General features: G+C 35.6%; 4 protein-coding genes and 1 long non-coding RNA gene across 6 annotated transcripts in view; 4 read left to right on the forward strand and 1 right to left on the reverse strand.

The window, feature by feature from the left end:
• LOC104709172 (protein ODORANT1-like) overlaps positions 1 to 128 on the forward strand; it is a 2,286-nt gene extending 2,158 nt beyond the window's left edge. The window contains exon 4 of the mRNA XM_010425826.2: positions 79 to 128. Within this exon, the coding sequence (XP_010424128.1) occupies positions 79 to 128 (50 nt within the window). The remainder of the gene's footprint in view (positions 1 to 78) is intronic.
• LOC104705952 lies at positions 4,294 to 7,832 on the reverse strand. Its single transcript, XM_010422057.2, has 12 exons — positions 7,742 to 7,832; positions 7,273 to 7,619; positions 7,091 to 7,157; positions 6,773 to 7,017; positions 6,619 to 6,652; positions 5,747 to 6,525; positions 5,613 to 5,661; positions 5,403 to 5,531; positions 5,204 to 5,311; positions 5,037 to 5,128; positions 4,792 to 4,945; positions 4,294 to 4,710 (listed from the first exon to the last, which is right to left on the reverse strand). Exons 2-12 carry the CDS (start codon positions 7,434 to 7,436, stop codon positions 4,432 to 4,434), a joined length of 2,100 nt encoding a protein of 699 aa, XP_010420359.1. The 5' UTR covers positions 7,437 to 7,619; positions 7,742 to 7,832; the 3' UTR covers positions 4,294 to 4,431.
• On the forward strand, positions 9,927 to 15,000 carry LOC104705954 (protein TIC 40, chloroplastic). Of its 2 annotated transcripts, none has more exons than XM_010422059.2 (14): positions 9,927 to 10,264; positions 10,488 to 10,605; positions 10,718 to 10,775; positions 10,868 to 10,885; positions 11,300 to 11,609; positions 11,724 to 11,830; positions 11,946 to 12,009; positions 12,422 to 12,506; positions 12,599 to 12,639; positions 12,833 to 12,878; positions 12,981 to 13,075; positions 13,181 to 13,284; positions 13,403 to 13,450; positions 14,675 to 15,000. In XM_010422059.2, the coding sequence occupies exons 1-14, from the start codon at positions 10,075 to 10,077 to the stop codon at positions 14,726 to 14,728; spliced, it is 1,338 nt and encodes a 445-aa protein (XP_010420361.1). In that variant the 5' UTR covers positions 9,927 to 10,074; the 3' UTR covers positions 14,729 to 15,000. The 2 variants fall into 2 exon arrangements, with proteins under 2 accessions (XP_010420361.1, XP_010420360.1); XM_010422058.2 differs by lacking the exon at positions 13,403 to 13,450 and adding an exon at positions 14,519 to 14,566.
• LOC104705953 lies at positions 13,715 to 13,995 on the forward strand. The gene is made up of 2 exons (XR_754399.1): positions 13,715 to 13,755; positions 13,949 to 13,995. It is a non-coding gene; the product is annotated as an uncharacterized LOC104705953 (long non-coding RNA).
• On the forward strand, positions 15,057 to 19,794 carry LOC104705955 (DNA repair protein RAD4-like). Its single transcript, XM_010422060.2, has 13 exons — positions 15,057 to 15,215; positions 15,513 to 15,664; positions 15,893 to 16,210; positions 16,315 to 16,407; positions 16,502 to 16,594; positions 16,673 to 16,774; positions 16,971 to 17,020; positions 17,360 to 18,025; positions 18,118 to 18,373; positions 18,472 to 18,666; positions 18,762 to 18,914; positions 19,007 to 19,216; positions 19,319 to 19,794. The coding sequence occupies exons 2-13, from the start codon at positions 15,536 to 15,538 to the stop codon at positions 19,706 to 19,708; spliced, it is 2,655 nt and encodes an 884-aa protein (XP_010420362.1). The 5' UTR covers positions 15,057 to 15,215; positions 15,513 to 15,535; the 3' UTR covers positions 19,709 to 19,794.

Genomic DNA, 20,598 nt, shown 5'->3' on the forward strand with positions numbered 1-20,598 from the left:
TTTTTTTTTTTTTTTTTTTTTTTTTTTTTTTTTGAAAATTTGTTTGATCTCCTCTTTTTTTTTTGTTTGTTCTTGAAGTCGGGGGATTTGGGTTTGGCCTTGGGTGTTGCAATTTAGTGGATTATTAGGTGTAAAATACATGTAATAAAGATTGCAATTCTGAACATTCGTTCTTTGTTTTTTTCTTCACTTTTGAAATATTAATTTTTTGGGAAAACATATACAAAGCACCATTAATAAAAGTTTGGCGTCATATATAGTATACAGTTGATAATTAACTATTCCCCTGATATTCAAGTTCATAATCTTTACTGACTAACCAAAATGATTCTAAAAATCCAGCATACACATTAAGTAATCAATTCATCAAAATAGTCAGATATACTTCCAGTTTTATAGAGGTTGTAAATGTCTCTCCATTATATATGTAATGAATATTCTTAAACCTTAACCTTTCACGATATATCAAGAAAGACTTTTTTTTTTTGCCGACTAGTTATATATATTTTATCCAATGTTTAAGAAAGTGCTAGGTAAGCGCCTAGAATATCTAATTGAAATTGAGACAGTTTAGACGTTTACACAATAAACTATTATATATTTGATATTATATACAAAATTATATAAAATATGTATAAAAAATAAAAATATTATATCAAAAACCAAAAAATAGATCAAAATATTATTTTAATTCATTTTAAATAACATTTATAATTATGTTTATTGAAATAAACCTTAAAATTTTAAATTTGTGCAATTAGAATTTAAAAAATACTTTAAAATGATAATACTGCAATTTTAAGTAATCAAAACGATCGTTTAGGTGATGCTATAGCGTCTAGCGCCTAGACAGGGTGGAGATGGACGCCTAAAATGCTTTTTCGAACACTAACTTTACCTAATGGAGTTCCACTTATAAAAAAATATTGAAATTTGCTTTAAAGTACGTTAATAATTAAATCCTTTTTTCATAAAAAACGTAAAATATTCGGTTTGAAGTGAAAAATACAAAATGATGATACAATAATGGCGTCATGGTGATGAAATCCATTGCTAGATATGATAAGACTACAACAAAACAGCGTCACAATCATGAATGGAAATATCTTAGTATTTATTAATAAACTCGACCTACCAAATATTCTCAATCTCACGGCAAAAACTTCAAAGCACTTGTGGTGGACCATCGACCTCTACACTCACTTCATATCCATATACTTTTTGTTTCCAACAAACTTAAATGAACTTTTATAGTCTTAGTGGTTTAGCATTAGTATTGCTGATGTATCAGTAACACGGTTTAATTTTGGTTGATTAAATGTAAGAGATAAAAGAGAGACAAAATACAAACATTATGGATTATATCACGACACATGTCTATAATCATTTTCTTACATTTCATAGGTTCCCTGTTTTCATTTTTCTTCTAACAATCTGTAATCAGTGCCGGCTCAAGATTTTTAGGGGGCCATGGGCAATTTTTTTTTGAATGAAAGACCCATTTTTTGAATGAAAGACTAATTTTTTTTTAAACTTCTCTTATATGTTAAAAAAATATGGATTTCATTTTAATAATATAGAAACATTTGATAAGATTAGAAAAATTTATTTTCATTCTACGTTGGAGTCAGCTGAGATAATTATAAAAGATAAAGTCTTTTTGGTTATTGACTCGTAAAAATAAATTGTTAATACATATTTTAATGAATTATTTTTCTGTTACAAATTTTGTTTTTGCCTCTTTTATCTTACATTATTTTTTCGTGCCCATTTATCTTGCATTATTTCTTTTTTGTATCCCTTTAACTTGCATTATATTTTTTTTGTGCCTCTTAATCTGACATTATTTGTCTCTTTAATCTATGAATCCGGAGCGGTCGCACCTCTTGTCCCCTATCTAAGCCGGCACTGTCTGTAATCACAGTATCACATATATGTAATCTGAATCATATCCCTCACATAGTCGATATGGTATAGTTTTCATTACTAATCATATATTTTGCCCGATTTATCAAATATGTTCTCATAAATTACGAAAAATACGCCGATCCACGCATGCATCAGTCCGCACTAACACTTATGCATACTTACATATTACATACAGTGCTGATATGACACATGTGTATCTTTTTTTTCTTTAACACATGTGTCTCAATGCTGTCATATGCAGGTTGCTACACGAAATCATCACATTATATCAAAATTAGGATTTTCTCCGAACAATAATAAAAATACAAATCGTTGATCGTATAGAAATGTTATATCATTTGAAAGATGAAAAAAAAACATCGAACACATTTCCAAAAAGACAACTGGAAAAATGCAACTTATATAATTAGCAATCATAAATATATATATATATATGATAATAGATACACATACACGTGATCATATATAATTACCTGTCATAGTTTTGGCTATGTTTGACTACAATAAATTTTCACAAAACAACAATTAATATTCCCAGAATAGATTTAACATAAATTAGTAATAATTCTTGATAAAATGTTCTCAATATGATGATTGACCATGACGCAACAGATGACAAATTTCTTTCTTCATATATACAATATTTTCTTGAAGCACATCTAAATTTTGAATATAAATTCTATTCTAAAGTAAAGTTATTTTCAGTGTTTTGTCTTTCTCGCCGTAAATTTTAATAAATTTAAAATGTGTTGTTTTTTAGCGTTTGTTTGTTCTTAACCATTATTTTCAGTTTTTCACTTTTTAAATGTTAATTTAATTTGTAAGTGGACTCATACTTGAATCCAAAAATATACAGGTACGTGGCTGTAAACTGTATCTTACTTTTATTAGTAAAGAAAAAGTATATAGTTACATATGTGTAGTAGTATATTTATATACATAGGTCCCCGTAAATTGGAGGCTGTGGTGTCTTAATATGGCTGTGGCTATAAAGTTTTAAGACAATGGACCACAAGTGAATGAGATTGATAGGCAAGTGGTAACAACCTTCACCAAACCATTTCTTTATAAAGAAAGTTCGAAATTCTGTACCTTTGATTATCACAATCTAATCCTAACGTCACTTCTTTTCTTCCAAACATATGATGGAGGTACAATTAAATATTTTGGTCACAAGTTACAACTGTTGCACATTATCCTAGTTAAACAAAATAATGCGTATTAATAACTATGGTTTTAATTATATTTTTGGAAAGAAAATGTAAAAGATAGGTGCTGTTTTTTTAGTTTTTTGTTGAATCAAAAACCATGAATGCTCTTTGTACCATAAAGTGTATAATAAGAAAAATAAGAATTATAAAAAAATACAAAGAAAGTGAAGAAAAGAGTGCATGTATGTGAACCTTTCTCATAACAAATATGATCATTGCTTAGGCATGACTTGTCACAAAGAAGAGCAAAGGGGTTGATAGTGGAACTGTGAATGATGGACTAAAGAGAAGAGAAAGGAAGAAGATAAGGGAATTAATTAATTTCGTAGAATTTTATATAATACATTGTAGGTTGGTGGATAATATATTTTTTTTTAAAATGAAATGTAGAAAAGGAAAAATTGGTAACGACAACAATGATTAGAATATATTTGAAGTTGGTGAATGAGTATAGTTTCGTTCTCCTACTCATTGTTGTGACACATTTTGCTAAAAATTCACACCTTTAAAAAACAAAAGTACAATCCCTTTTGCAAAGTTACCCAACGATATCCTATAATATTCAGTCTTATATCGTGCAAATTGATACAAAATTTTGTAGCGATTAAGTTGTTTATGGTGTGTATTATTATAATTAGGAGTTAATACATAATGTCACTGATAATTTTTATTAATTAGAAAAAGGTGTTGTATCAATCTTTTACTTAGTTGAAAAGATAATCCTGATATGTCATATTCATGTATATTATGTGCAAAACGTAAATGGAATAAAGTCTTAACTTGTGATCAAAGTAATTAGTCCATTTTTTGGCTACACAAAAAGCTCTCTCTCTTGATTTTAACAAAAAAAGAAAAAAAAAGCTCTCTTGATGTAAAAACTAAAACGTGTTCTTTGTCTCGTGCGTCAAAGTAATTTGCCAGCACTGCGCGCATCTTTGTACGTTACAGTTCACCAGATTGTTTTGCCTAAATCAATAGGCCCACGACTTTTACTTGACATAGTGACAATTGCAGCAAAATATGACCGACCTTATGTCAGTGGTGATAACCTAAAAGCAAAGCATGCAATATACACTGGTTTTTACCATTTTTTATTATAAAATATGTAACTATTAAGAATTGTGATGTTGGAATTTTAAGCACACTTATCAAATAAACGTAACATTTCGTTTTTTTTTTATGATGATAATAAATCGAAAGTATAACAAACGTTTTTGAATTTATAATAAGTAAATGAACAATTAAAGGTTTCATATCAACAGTCGAATAACTCTATAACAGATACACAGCTTCAATAAGGCTCAAGCTTAACACCTTCCATGTCAAATCCGGCATCATAGACATCATCATCATCATGGTGAGCAATGAGAGTTGAGACGATGGTTCCACCGTTATATCCATCGACAAGAAGCTTGGAAATCTTAGATCTCCATTCCGATGTCTGTTTTTGAGTTTTCCTGTCGTGGAAGACTCTATCGTGGTAGTTTAGCATCGTCCCTAGTCCCGTGTTTGGAACCCAACCGTACTTCATCAGCACTTCCGCTTCGCTTTCTGTCATATCTTCCCCTACCTTATTAACCCCAAAGAGAGTTCAGAACAATACATTGAAGACATATCATATCGTTTTTATCGCTTTGAGAAAAGAACTTACCAGTAAGGGCTTGTTTTCAATTAGTTGATATCTCCCACAGCTTGCAAGTTTCATGGCCAATACTAAACGTTTGATCTGCCATCTGATTGATGCAGTGTTGCTGAGCTCGAAGAAGTATGTTGCGTAGCCATACTCAGGCCGTTCCATTACAATACTGTATAGAGTCAAAAGATCCATGACATTCTCAATTTAGCCGCAACGGCAAAGGGGGGAGAAAGAGAGAGAGAGAGAGAGAGTTAATTTACCGGTTATGTCTCTCGAAAACGAATATGAAAGACTGGAGATCACGGCACCATCCCCACTCAACAGGCCATTTGCGGAACCGCAAATACCGCGCCTTGAAAACATGAGGAACCAAGTTAGGAAATATAAATAAAAATCCGAAGAGACGACGGAGATGAGGTTTTTTTACTTGTTCGATGAGGGAGAATAGACAGGTCAAGCAATAGCTAGTTCTTGAAGCTTTTGAGAAACTTAGATTAATAAGTTTCGTGGTGCCCGTCTGGCGTTTGAAGAAAAGCTGATAAATTTCAAGAAGATTCAATCTTTTTGAAACAAACTAAAACATGTGGAAGAAGGCTGAAACTTTGCAATAAAGGGATTATTTTTACCTGCGAGATCACATCTTCGAGCTCCGAGAAGCTCTCCTCAAGAAGTGAATCATCTGAGGAATCACTGCCACCTTCGTTCTCCCCATAAAGCCTAAGTTCATCTACTGATACCCCTTGTTGGATCAATACCTGCAGATACCAGATTTAAAATACACAGTGCTTTAAGAAATCTAATTTGCAGAAGTTCCGTTAGAAGAAAAACCATGATACCTGCAAAAGACCAGGAGCATCTTCCTCCAGAGCTGTCTCAATTGAGTCCCTGTAATGGTTATTACATATTATAAGATCACAAATGAAACAAAGATAATCAAAAGATAGACAAAGGATACAGCAGAGAGACTCACGTGGCGGTTTTCTTCCGCTTCCATGGACGTAATATCTTCAAAGGTTTAACGTAATCATCAGATGTACAGAAGCTAAACCCTGAAGACGGAGGATTAAGCTCTTCATGATGACCTGAACCATGAAAAGATCGAAGCTTTAATCGATCAATCAATTTCATGTGGTCTATCTCATCTTCATCCAATTTACTAGCGGTCTCTGCTTCGTTTTTCACAAACTTCGAAGGATTCGGAGCAGATGTACAACGATTCAAGCGAGAGCTCAATTTAACAGAATCCAGCTCATTGTCATCATAAGCTTCACCATGGGTTTCCACCTCTCTTTTGACCTGTATCTGTTCTGAGGTGACAGGGTTTCTCTCGTCATTGTTCTCCATGACGCAATCATCCAAAGGATCAGTCTTTACTTGAGTAAACTGCATTTCACACACATTCAAAGGCAGCGGATTCCTTTTGATTCTTTTCACACTTATTCTTGGATTTCCATTACTACTTAACTGAGAGTGTTCATCATCTCTACTGGTACTGGATAACTCATGTAGACTGGCTTCAGGTGACAAATCAAAAGAACTTTCGTGAGCAATCGGAATATCATTCTCTTGGATTCCACTAAGCTGACTTCCAGATTCTGAACCTATACTAAAATTTCTACAGAGGACAGAATCAATTTTTTCTAGAAAGCCGCTAAATTGGACACCAGAAGACGAAGCTATCTCATTATCGCATGAAATCTCGGCTTTTATTTTGTAAAGATCGGATTCATAGCAATCTTTAGTATTATCCTGCATTTTTAATGCAAATATACTAGTTAGACCTAATAGATCCTAAACACACAAAAAAACTTCAAAAACCGGGGAACTTGTCACTTTGTTTACCTCTAAGTTAGATTCTGGCAACCTTATAGCAGCCCTGCAACAACAAGTATGGTAGATAAAAGCAGTTAGCCCCTAAATGATTGCGAGCTAGTGCAAAAATGCGAAAAAAAACCATTCAGCGTGCTTGTCACATTATCAATGATTATAAAAGCACCTTTCAAGAAGCATTTGACGCCGCTCTTTCAGTGTGAGATGTTCAAGAGCATCACTCCTTGGGGTGTCCTTGATATGTTCCAGTCGTTTGTCATTCTCTTCCACATTACTACAACATACTATAATGTTGCTCTGTGGTCTTACGTTTTCAGAAACATTCAGACCTTGACTACAACCAATGCTTGTAGATTCCAAAATTCCTGTGTTTACAGGTTCTGTAGCATCATCACGATTTGACACAACACCCTGGAAACTACATAATCAGTTGCCTAAACTTAAATAAGTGGAATCAAAAGTAACCTAACATCTACAATGTTACCAGCTCATTATAGCAATCTTCTTCTTCTTCTTCTTCCCTTTTCACGATACTATCAACAACATTCGATCTACAAAACAGAAGAGACCAAAGCAATACTTTGTGAAAACAGAAGCAGCCATATGCTGAGAGACTCTTTTACTCACGCAGGAACAAAGACTTAAAACTACAGACAGTGTACTCACGCAGGCAAAGAAGCAGCGATAGGTTGAGAGACTCTTCTTTCATCCGATAGCATCAAACTCCGCCGGGACGTCAAGGGGAGGTGGTCTAAGTCTAACTCAGGGAAACCAAAATGGGACTCCGAAGGAGAGATATTATTAGTAGGTTCATGGCTCATCTTATACATTCGGGGTCAGAGTTGATACAGAGGAAGAAAAAAAATACATGGGGATTGAAGAATAATTTTAAAAAAATAATCGAGATTTCTCCAAATTTGCTAATTTGGAATAGAATTACAAAAAGCAAAAATTGAAGTTAAGAAAGATAGAGAACGTAACGAGGAGAGATCTCAAATCCTATGTGTAAGCCCCTGAACACAAACAATGAAGAAGCTTTTGAAGCTTTTGTCACTTGTATGAACAACAATTATAGAAAAAATTGGTTTTTTTGAAAACCCAAATTGAACATAACCAGAGAAACGGAAACCTTTACCTCTGCAAAATTCGATGAAACACTGAAACAGAGACGCTCTCACTGATCGACAAGTTGAGAAAGAAATCTTTTTTTTTTTTTTTTTTCTCTCATCATTGAAACAGAGGTAATAAAAGAACGAAGAAGGAGCGAAAAGAAAGGAAAGTTTATTTGGGCTAATGGGCTTATAAAAAATTAAAACCTTTAAGGCCCATAAAAAGCGATGTAATAAACCCTAAGCTATAAATATATATAACGACTTCGTCTTTGATTACGCCGCAAGATTATCTTCAAGAATATCCAAAAAGTTGCGATTTTTTTACTGTTAAGATCCGAGGTTTTTTGCAAGGAAATCTTAGGTTAAGAAAATAGCATATAAAGGGAACAGATTTGTGTTAAAGAGTCTTTAAGCTTATCATATTCTTGTATAGCTTAGTAGAATCGTATGTTCTGATATGCTAAATCAAAAACATCTTCATTGATGGTTTTGAATCTCTGGACATGTGGAATTTTATTTCTCGTGGTTTCTAGCATTTTCTCGAGATTCAACAAATTTGCTAGTGTGTTCTAAGTTTTCTGTTTTCGATTTAAAGTTTTGACATTTTTTTCAGATTATGATCTTGGGTTTGTGAAATTTATGTTTTTTTTTTGTTTTTGGCTGTTCTATGATGATTCTTTTTGCTTTAACCACACTGAAGAGATGGGTTTGGGAATGTGATTGTGGCTCTTCTTGATTCAAACTAGAGAAAGGGTCTATTCGATCTCGTCGTTTCTTTATGACACTTTGATCTAAAGTTGCTTGAAGGTTTTTTTTCTCCTTCGTGGTTTAGATTAAGGAAGAGAGATATGTCGAGCTCTTATCTGACATTTTCCCTTGTTTGAATCTTGAAGAGACATGCACGTTTTCATGCCCTCTCATGTGGACAAACTTGGCCCTTGTCTGAGAAGCAGCTTGTTCTCATAATCAGTTTCTTTGGTTTTTGATTTTTGTTATTGTTTTTAGCTGCTCTATGATGATTTTATTGCTTTAACCACACTGAAAAGATGCGCTGAGAACTTGATGTGGTTCTTCTTGATTTAATCCAAAGAAGAAGTTCATGATCTCTGTATTGCTTGATAACACTTTGATCTAAGATGCTCGAAGGGAGATCCATTTTTTTCCTTTGTGTTTTAGATCAAGGAAGAGAGCAGTGTGGAGCTCTTGTTTGACATTTTCTTAGTTTAAATCTTGAAGAACCTTACCATGGTCTCATGCACTCATATGTGGAAACATTGTGCCCATTATCTGAGAAGCAGCTTTGAAATCTGTTTTTTTTTTCTTCCATGTTGTTTTATAAGTTTAGTTTGTGATATATTTTTGGATGCTTGAGATGTATTCTCACTGTCTTTTTAAACGAAAGAGGTGGTTTTCTACTTGTATTTGTTTGTGATTCAAGTTAATGCCAGATAAATAAAATGTACTAAAGCAATAGAAAGGGAAGAACAAATAATTTTTTCAGTGTGTACCAAATGGTGAAATAACTACAGAACAATAAAATTGCAGGAATGGCGTATGATTTTCAGGACGTGTTACCATGTTTCTTCGACTTTGAATGTTTGACATAAAAGTAAATCTTTTTCCAAGTAACGTGTGAACTCTATTACCATGGCAATTGCCTCAAACTCGTTTCCTAAATCAGTTCTTCAGGCAAAAAATCCTCTCGATGTGTTCATAGTCATGTATGCCCGTGGTCGTCCAACAATAATCAAGTTGTTTCTGTGATGAAATTTTGGGATACTCTTAAAAATTACATCTATGATTGATTTGTGAACTTATCATGTCATTAGCGTTTGACAGAAATCGTAACATCGAAAAATTTGTCAGTTCCAAAAGGCCAAAACTATAAGGAAAGACTCAACAAGAAAAAAAAAAGTGATTAACATAAAACAATGTAGCATACATTGATACATACACTATATGATTTGCTCAAAGAAAACGATGTGTAGAAAAAAAAAGTGTCTTAAAATAGATACGGGGTATTATAACGCAACGAAAATCAAAGGCTGAGGGGTGACTTGTAAATTAATCACGAAGGAGTTTCGTATTCGTTCTTCCGCCCTTGGATTGATAATAAAGTTCATTGATCTTGACGGTCAAAAATCACGCCATCTGTTAGTTCCAGTACACTTGGGTGCAGTGGATCCAAGACTAGTACTAACTCTCAAACCTCGTGGCTTCAAGGATGGATGATACAACAACAGTGGCGTTTTAGACCAAAGAGTCTCTCTTTTCTTCTTCTTCGTTTCTTCTTCTTCTCCACCAGAATTGGGTTTAGGGTCATCTTCTGTTTCTTCTATCCAAAGAAACAATACAAATGGAGAACCTAACCCTAGTTTCTTGCTCAGCTTCTTCTCCAAAGCTGTTAATCGGATGCAATTTCACTTCCTCGCGTAAAAACCCAGTAGGGTTTTCTCGTCAGACTCCTAAAATTGTCCTCCGCTGCTCCAAAATATCCGCCTCTGCTCAATCTCAGTCTCCCTCTTCTCGTCCGGAGAATGAAATTGGTTAGTTTGCAACTCTCACTCATATCGCTATGATTTGTGATGGAAAAGTTCGTTAGAATTTTTCCAGTTTCTTACATTTATCAGTAGAATTGAAACTCAATTTGTAAACCCTTTTGGACTGGTAAAAGATGAGCTTATGAATTGCTCTATCACACTTAAAAATCCACACTTTTGTGAATCTGCAATTCGTATTATGTAAATGCCATTATTTGTTCATTTGCAGCGGTTGTGAAGCATAGAAGCAAAGCTTTTGCAAGTATCTTTTCATCGAGTCGTGATAAACAGACAACTTCTGTTGCTCCCCCTAGTGTGCCTGTGCCGCCACCATCTTCATCAACCATGTAAGTTTTAACTCATGTTCCTGGTTATGCTTACTTTATTATATTTTGCCTGTGCCGCCACCATCTTCATTGTTTGATTCTTGGTACTTAACTTGTGTGTTTTCACTTGTAGAGGATCACCACTTTTCTGGATTGGTGTTGGAGTTGGGCTATCAGCGTTGTTCTCATTGGTTAGTTTCATGATTTCTTGATACGTATTCTTTCTTGCTTCAGTGTCGAAGAATAATTACCTGATTTTTATTTTGTTTTGATGGCATTGCAGGTAACTTCAAACTTAAAGGTACATATACTAGGCCCTATATGCTTTATGGGACTTTTGTTCTCTAGTCTTTTGCAGAGCCACGATTTTATGCTTCATGTTATCTCTAGTGTGTAGTGCTCATGTATCTGAAATAGTATTATTAACTAAATTGGTTATCTTAACAAAGTAAACAGTTTGCTCACACCTTTTGAACCATATATTTAAGCATGGAACATTTGCCTCTCTTTTTTTGGGTAGTCACTTGATTCATAGATAGAAATCTACATACCGTTATGGTTTTAGTGATGCAATTCAGGCACTCACACCTATAATCATTTTCATAACTGTTTGATTCAAATATACTTCACTAGTTCTCAATACTTTCCCTCATCATTCTCGGACTGGCTTTTACTGGCTGTTACTCCCTCTGGGCTTTTTTGGCTTTCGTTTCAGAAATATGCAATGCAAACAGCTATGAAGACAATGATGAACCAGATGAATACGCAAAATAGCCAGTTTAATAATCCTGGATTCCCATCAGGATCAGCTTTTCCGTTTCCATTTCCTCCTCAACCAACTCCTTCTTCCTCGCCATTCCAGTCTCAATCCCCGTCTTCAGGTGCTACTGTTGATGTGATGCCGTCAAAAGTTAATACTCCTCCTTCGACTAAACCGCAACCTACCCCTACAAAGGATATAGAAGTGGATAAGCCAAGTGTTGTTTTTGAGGAAAGCACAGTAAAGAAAGAAGAAAAGAACTATGGTAAATTCTTTTGTCAGAAATCAACCTCTTCTCATGTGTACCTTCAATTTTGACCTTCTTCCTTTCTCATTCTCTAAGCTTCCAATTTGGAATCTGATGAAACTTTGGATGCAGCCTTTGAAGACGTTTCACCTGAGGAAACCACAAAAGAAAGCCCATTTAGCAACTATGCTGAAGTCTCTGAAACTAGTCCCCCCAAAGAAACTCGCTTGTTTGAGGATGTAAGTTTCGTTTTCTTTTGTATCTGCACAGCACACCAAGTGGTGTTTTGAAACGTGACCTAATTTTGCTAACCCAGGAAATTTCTATGCTCTCTTTTTTGATCTTTGGATGAAGGTTTTGCAAAATGGAGCTGGTCCGGCAAATGGTGCCACTGCTTCAGAGGTTTTTCAATCTTTGGGTGAGTTAATGAATTGCAGTTTTCATCACTTGCAGAGCCCTTTGCTTGATTCGTGATTAAGGCTAGAGATTTCCGTTTTATTCTATACCTTGTGCCAACAATTAAAAACAAGGGAAGATATTTAAATTGGTGATAAGAGGGATGCTTTGGCTTTGAGAGAATTTACTCCATTACTTATGACCTTCTGCAGTTCTGCTTGTCGTTGCTCTGTATTGTTATTAGACATGCAACACTATGGAATACTTGTTACTGTATATAGAATTTTCTCATGCAGTGAACAGTACTAGTATACAGGCATATTAGTATAGCTATATGTTTCACATCTCATTTATTATGACTTTTTTTTTCTCATCTGCGTGCATAATAGTCTTTCTTTCCTTCTGATTCCTTGGTCTCTCTGATGTTTACACAGGCGGTGGGAAAGGAGGGCCGGGTTTGTCAGTAGAAGCTTTAGAGAAAATGATGGAAGATCCAACAGTTCAGAAGATGGTTTACCCGTAACTCATCTCCCCTATCACATTATCTTCAAATGCTTCCCTTCAGTATAACTTTAAAACTGGTTTCTAAGAGGACATTTGGTAACATGCAGATACTTGCCTGAAGAGATGAGGAACCCAGAAACTTTCAAATGTAAGTCTGTTAATATGGAATCCTGTTATTATTATCATCTTTGGTCTTGTTTCTCAGTTTTAGAAAAAAAGTTACGTAACTATCTTTGAATGGAAACCTAGAACTAGTTTATATCAGAATTGTCTCCGTTTCACCCACCCAGTCGTGAAGGAATGATCTAATTGACTTATCATCTCGACTTGAAAATTTGTAGGGATGCTTAAAAATCCTCAGTACCGTCAACAGTTACAGGACATGTTGTAAGCTCCATTTTTACAGACAGATTTATTTATTTTCCATTGCTTTTAAGAATCTCTAAACTATATTATTAAGAAATACTTTTGTTTGTTACATGGATTTAGGAATAACATGAGTGGGAGTGGTGAATGGGACAAGCGAATGACAGATACCTTGAAGAATTTTGACCTGAATAGCCCTGAAGTGAAGCAACAATTCAGTAAGACAAATCTCAATTTCTTCTACCAAGTTGATGGTACTATTATTTTTCTGACCTAATAAAGGATTGATACTCATTGATTGAAACACATACGTATTTGCTCAGATCAAATAGGACTGACTCCAGAAGAAGTCATTTCGAAGATCATGGAGAACCCTGATGTTGCCATGGCATTCCAGAATCCGAGAGTCCAAGCAGCGTTAATGGAAGTACGTATTCTTTAACTTGAATGAGAGGAATGTCTTTTGAGATTCCACATTTTCTCATACACAAAAGCAAAACGTGTATTGACTGATAATTGTTGTTGTTATTGTTTTTTGGCTGCAGTGCTCAGAGAACCCAATGAACATCATGAAGTACCAGAACGACAAAGAGGTANTATTATGACTTTTTTTTTCTCATCTGCGTGCATAATAGTCTTTCTTTCCTTCTGATTCCTTGGTCTCTCTGATGTTTACACAGGCGGTGGGAAAGGAGGGCCGGGTTTGTCAGTAGAAGCTTTAGAGAAAATGATGGAAGATCCAACAGTGCAGAAGATGGTTTACCCGTAACTCATCTCCCCTATCACATTATCTTCAAATGCTTCCCTTCAGTATAACTTTAAAACTGGTTTCTAAGAGGACATTTGGTAACATGCAGATACTTGCCTGAAGAGATGAGGAACCCAGAAACTTTCAAATGTAAGTCTGTTAATATGGAATCCTGTTATTATTATCATCTTTGGTCTTGTTTCTCAGTTTTAGAAAAAAAGTTACGTAACTATCTTTGAATGGAAACCTAGAACTAGTTTATATCAGAATTGTCTCCGTTTCACCCACCCAGTCGTGAAGGAATGATCTAATTGACTTATCATCTCGACTTGAAAATTTGTAGGGATGCTTAAAAATCCTCAGTACCGTCAACAGTTACAGGACATGTTGTAAGCTCCATTTTTACAGACAGATTTATTTATTTTCCATTGCTTTTAAGAATCTCTAAACTATATTATTAAGAAATACTTTTGTTTGTTACATGGATTTAGGAATAACATGAGTGGGAGTGGTGAATGGGACAAGCGAATGACAGATACCTTGAAGAATTTTGACCTGAATAGCCCTGAAGTGAAGCAACAATTCAGTAAGACAAATCTCAATTTCTTCTACCAAGTTGATGGTACTATTATTTTTCTGACCTAATAAAGGATTGATACTCATTGATTGAAACACATACGTATTTGCTCAGATCAAATAGGACTGACTCCAGAAGAAGTCATTTCGAAGATCATGGAGAACCCTGATGTTGCCATGGCATTCCAGAATCCGAGAGTCCAAGCAGCGTTAATGGAAGTACGTATTCTTTAACTTGAATGAGAGGAATGTCTTTTGAGATTCCACATTTTCTCATACACAAAAGCAAAACGTGTATTGACTGATAATTGTTGTTGTTATTGTTTTTTGGCTGCAGTGCTCAGAGAACCCAATGAACATCATGAAGTACCAGAACGACAAAGAGGTAATACTGAAATCGTCTGCTACACTTGCTCCTCCACGTCGTCCGAAAGGAACTCTCATAAAGAGAATACTTTTGTAAGAAACTTGATGTTTTTATTTTGTGTTGCAGGTAATGGATGTGTTCAACAAGATATCGCAGCTCTTCCCAGGAATGACGGGTTGATAGAAAAAGATCACGTCTTTTGGTTTTTAAATCTCATTGGCTCAAAATGTCACCATGTCTTTAGCTTTTTGTAGGAGAAAAACATGCTTTCTTTTTTTTTTTTTTTTTTTTTTNTTTTGGGGTCGAAAGATTGTTAAGTTTTCGTCCGATCAGAGAGAATTGTGTAAAACCCATATCTTGTATCTCCGTCTCTAAACGTTGTTTTGTAGCGTTTGGTTTTGATACATTTGATTTGTTGTCTAATAAAAAGTCCATAAAGAGCAAATAAATCATAATGGAATGTAAAAAAATAAAATAATTGAGGTGGTTTAATGAACTGGTTTGGTGGGTCCCATCTTAAAGAAATCTTAATTCTCTCTCGGAATCGGAGAAAGGTTTAGTTTTTTTTTTTCCTCCGAACGTCGGTCGTTTGACGGGAGAATTTGGCGCGTGAAATCGTTCGCTCCGGTCGAATACTTTCTGTCTCTCCGACGGCCTCGATTCGTCGGTAAGTGTATATTTCTCTCTTCAAATTTGTGTTTACCTGCGTCATATTATATATAGCCTGACTCTTTGGGGAACGATTGAGAAAGCTTTTTCCTTTTTATACTTTCTGTACTTATTATTTATGCAAAGAACATAACTTTATCATTGGAATTGGATATTAAAAATATTTGGTTAGTGTCCATCAACGATGGAAGTTGCAGAGAAATTACAATGACTGTCGTTTTTTTTTGGTAACCTAATCGACAATTGTCTTTCGGCTTTAATTTTTTGGATTTTGGTTTTTTTTTTTAATGCTTAGGGTTTTCTGAAGAAGCCTAAAAGATGAAATCTACAAGTGATAGTAAGGACGGTAGACTCTCAGCAGCCTCTAGAGCTGCAGTGAACAAAATTCTAGACAGACGAACTTCTCGAGGCAAGAAGAAGCAAGATGACAACTTTGATTCCTCAAAGGTTTTGTCTCTTCTCTTTATGCCTAGAACATTTTATTCTTATGGTGATTTTACTATTGGTACTTAAAAGATGTTAGTAGGAGTAGCAAATTTTATTATAGATTGTTTGCAAGGTTTCTTGTTTGTCTTATGCCAAAATATTTGCTGGGGAGAGTGGTGATTCTTTTCTTGTATAGTTCCTCTGTTGTCTGGGAGTGTTAAAGATTATTTTGATTTTCTATCTTTGCAGCGGGATAAAAGTGTAAATGACAAGGGGAAGCAAGCCGTTAAGGCAACTTTAACTGATAACGTTCTAAAGGGCAGGGAATGTGTTACTATTGTACTCTCGGATGATGATGAAATGAATGATTCAGACTGGGAAGACTGTCCAATTCCTAGTCTTGATAACACGGTTGATGCTAATGTTGATGACACGGTTGATGCTAGTGTTGATGACACGGTTGATGCTAGTGTTGATGACACTAGAGAGTTAACCATAGAATTTGATAATGATGTTCCTGATGCTAAGAAGCAGAAGGGTGCATACCGTGCAACAGCAAAAGACAAGGTATACTGTGGTTGAACTAAATTTCAGGATTTGCTATATGATTACTTCTGTTTCTTCTCCAAATATGAGTGGTAGCTAAAGAGATTCGGACTTTGTCTTTTAAGGAACGGGCGGAACTTGTACATAAGGTTCACTTGCTCTGTCTGCTCGCAAGAGGGAGGATAGTTGATAATGCTTGTAATGATCCCTTGATTCAGGTAAACAAATTGTATCCATCAATTACAACTGTGTTACCTGTTGCTTGCTTAGGTTGCATCCTGCGTTTACCTAATCTTTAAGTTTTATTCGCAGGCTGCCTTGCTTTCACTTCTGCCATCATACTTATCAAAAGTAGCGAATATCGAGAAAGTAACTGTCAGGGATGTAGCCCCTCTTCTTCGTTGGGTATGGGTTTACTGGCCTGTAGCTTTTATTTTGTTCTGATGGAATGTTAAAACAACTTTTCCCTGGCTTATATTGTAGGTTCGTGAAAACTTTTCCGTTAGGTGTACTCCCTGTTCTGAGAAAACTTTTCGTACTTCCCTAGCATTTGCTCTTGAATCTCGTAAAGGCACAGCTGAAGAGGTAAGCTTGTGATCAGATTTTTGACATTTAACCTTTTTAAACAAGTTAGCTTCCTTTTTCCAAAGTATCTTGAATATCTGCGTGTGAAGATTACTCTGTTTGGCTTTTCCAAAGTTAATCCTTCTTTTAGGAAAGTAGTGGTCCAATATTGATCAAAGTCAATTTCTATAGGAAACTTATGGAATCCTTTTTGCAGCTTGCAGCACTGTCTGTTGCTTTGTTTAGAGCATTAAAGCTCACAACTCGGTACGTAATACTTTTTACTGTTGCCACAATATAGTAGTACATATATTTGGTTTCCAGGCTTGGTTTGAATCTGTTTATTGCTCTGTGTATTAATGACACCTTGTCATGACTACATGAGAGCTCCACTCTTGCACGTTTAATGTGTTTCCTCAGTCACATTTGGCTAAGTTTTCAGCTCCATAACTTTCATTGCCATGTGATGTTGTGCTTTTCAAGATTAATCTTTGTCAGATAGCTATTTACTGTACCATAGTTTCTGAAGTGTTGCTTATTTATAATACTTATGCCTTAGTATGCCAAGTATGTTTCGAGTTTTCTGTACTAATTTTAGTTTCGCAGGTTTGTGTCTATTCTTGATGTTGCATCCTTAAAACCAGGGGCCGATAAGGACGAATCAACAGGTCAAAACCGAGGTAAAATGAAGCATGGGGTATTCAGGACCTCAACGCTTATGGTACCAAAACAGCAGGCCATCTCGTCATACCCAAATAAATCTTCTTCCCATGTTGAGCATAAAAGTGTCTGTGAAACGTCTGAGCCTCAGCATAGGAACTCCCTGCGATCTGATCAGTTGCAACACAATACAGTCAATTCATCTTGCGAAGCAGGAACGTCTAGTAAATCTGGTGGAACAAAGAGGAAAGGAGATGTAGAGTACGAGATGCAAATAGCCATGGCTTTGAGTGCAACTGCAGACAACCAACAACGCTCTAAAGTGAACGAGAAAATGAAAATTCGTAAAATAACAAAAATAATTGATGGCCCGTCAGTTTCTGACCAACTAATATCCACGGCTATCGGTTCTAAGAAAGTAGATTCTCCCCTTTGTTGGGCTGAGGTGTTCTGCAATGGGGAAAACATGGATGGGAAATGGGTCCATGTGGATGCTGTTAATGGAGTGATAGATGCAGCGCAAAACGTTGAAGCTACAACTACCGCTTGCAAAACCTCTCTTAGATATGTTGTCGCTTTTGCTGGTGGTGGAGCCAAAGATGTTACTCGCAGGTTTCTATTACCTGTATTACAATTTCTTTATTGGAGGTGGAGCCAAAGACCTTCTTTACATCTTTTTTCCTTTGGACATTTTTCTTATTCAGGTACTGTACAAAATGGCACACTATTTCATCCAAAAGGGTGTGTTCAGTGTGGTGGGATATGGTATTAGCACCGTTAATACATCTAGAGTCAGCCGCAACTCACAATGAAGACACTGCTCTGAGAAATTTCAATAGTCTATATCCTGTTGCTAACAGAGTTTCCTTAAGTAGCTCTTCCTATGGTATAAGGAGTGCTCTTGAAGATATGGAGTTGGCTACGCGGTCGTTGACTGAGCCGCTTCCTACTAACCAACAGGTAAATTGGGTGTATCCCGGCAAACATATTTAAAACTCATGCTTCACTTAAACGGTTAAACCATCAGCTACAAAACTCCCTTTATTTAAATCTTGCAGGCCTATAAAACCCATGAACTCTATGCTATTGAGAAATGGCTTCACAAGAACCAGATATTTCACCCAAAAGGTCCAGTTCTGGGGTTTTGCAATGGTCATTCAGTATATCCTCGAACCTGTGTGCAGACTCTCAAATCAAAAGAAAGGTGGTTTCGTGATGGGCTACAACTTAAGGCGAATGAAGTTCCCTCAAAGGTTTCCGTCTTTTATTCTCCCCTGATGATTATCTTTAGTCATTCCCTTTTTTCTCCGGTTTGGTGATCAACTTTTGAAGTCTATTATTACCTTAGATTCTGAAGCGGAACTCGAAGTTCAAGAAAGTAAAAGATTTTGGAGATGGCAACGGTGAAATTAGAGGTGGTTCTTATTGCATGGAACTATATGGGAAGTGGCAAATGGAACCATTGTGTCTCCCACGCGCTGTTAACGGAATTGTGCCCAAGGTAAAACAAATATTGTTTTGTTTGTCCTTGTTTATATGGCTTCCATGAACATAACACACCAATTAGTGTATGTGTAAAATCCTTTTTTTCAGAACGAGCGCGGTCAAGTTGATGTCTGGTCTGAGAAATGTCTCCCACCTGGAACAGTCCACCTAAAGCTTCCTAGAATATTTTCGGTTGCTAAGAGATTTGGTATAGATTATGCACCTGCCATGGTTGGTTTCGAGTACAGAAGTGGAGGTGCTACTCCTATTTTTCAAGGTATTGTGGTCTGTACCGAGTTCAAAGACACAATCCTCGAGGTACAGTCTCCATAACTTACGATCTGAAACACAAGAGAAATCCGCCATGTTCTTGAATATTAGATCCTTTGGTTTTTATCTCACTTTGTTGGTTTTGGTTAGGCATATGCAGAAGAACAAGAAAAGAGAGAAGAAGAGGAGAGAAGAAGAAATGAAGCACAAGCAGCTTCAAGATGGTATCAGCTTCTTTCGTCTATCTTAACCCGTGAAAGATTGAAAAACCGTTACGCTAATAACTCTAACAGTGTCGAAACGAAGAGTTTGGAAGTGAATTCAGTGCCTATCATTAAGGCCAAGAACGTGAAATCACCTGAAAAGCAGAGTGTGGCTAAGACTGGAGGAGGAGGAAGGTCACGAGTAAGAAAGAATCGTAATGAAGACGAAAGCCATGAGCATGTGTTTCTTGAGGACCAAGAAACCTTTGATGAGGAAACCTCTGTGAAAACAAAACGCTGCAAATGCGGCTTTTCTGTCGAAGTTGAACAAATGTAGATGTTACGTCGTTACTATTTAGATTTTGATGATTTCTGTTCAATTATTTATTTTTCTTTAACCAATATCCGAGAAATTAACCCTGATCGGACATATATCTCAAACCAAAACCTTCTGTCTCGAAATAATAGCTTCCAAAATATAAAATCAAAGTTATATTAGCAAATATGTTTTGATATAATGTATTAGCCACGGCCCACATTCCCATATCCAGATTTAGAAAGGTCATGGTGGCCCCTTTGAACACCACAACTTGAAAGAACTAGACGAAACTTGTATATAGAACATGTCTTCCATCTACTGATTGCTATGTAAGCATCCCATCTTCTTGCTCTTTGTCTAATTTTATGTTTACTATATTGGAAAAGTAATGAATTGCAAAACCATTGTGATATAAATATTTACACAAGATTAGTTTTTCACCCACTAGTAGATACATAGAATTAATATCTTCCAACTGGGCCAATGACGAGAGCGTTCGCGAAGCACTTCATGTGGTAGAGGTATATAATATTTATACATGACAAGTTTCAGTTTTATTTATGTCACGGTTTTAAACTTTTAATGCCAAAAATAATATCGAATCTCTAAATATTTTGAGCGATTTGAGTTTTGAAAAAAAAATAAAAGTTTCGATAATATTGTGAATCAAATGCACTTCTTACATGTACATGACTTAGGGGGAAGTATAAGAAAATGACTAAGGGATGTTAATCTATGGACACGCCTTATAATATGGACATTAAGAGCAGCGTACGATACCATATGAATAACAGCCTCAGAGGTTATTACGGAGAAAAGATCCCCACATCTGATAGATGTGAAAGGATTTGGGTAATATATAAAGGGTTAGGGCCTCTCCATTCATTGTCAATTAGTTTTTAGTTAGA

Source organism: Camelina sativa, chromosome 8 (genome assembly GCF_000633955.1).
Source record: "Camelina sativa cultivar DH55 chromosome 8, Cs, whole genome shotgun sequence".
Classification (NCBI taxonomy): Eukaryota; Viridiplantae; Streptophyta; class Magnoliopsida; order Brassicales; family Brassicaceae; genus Camelina; species Camelina sativa.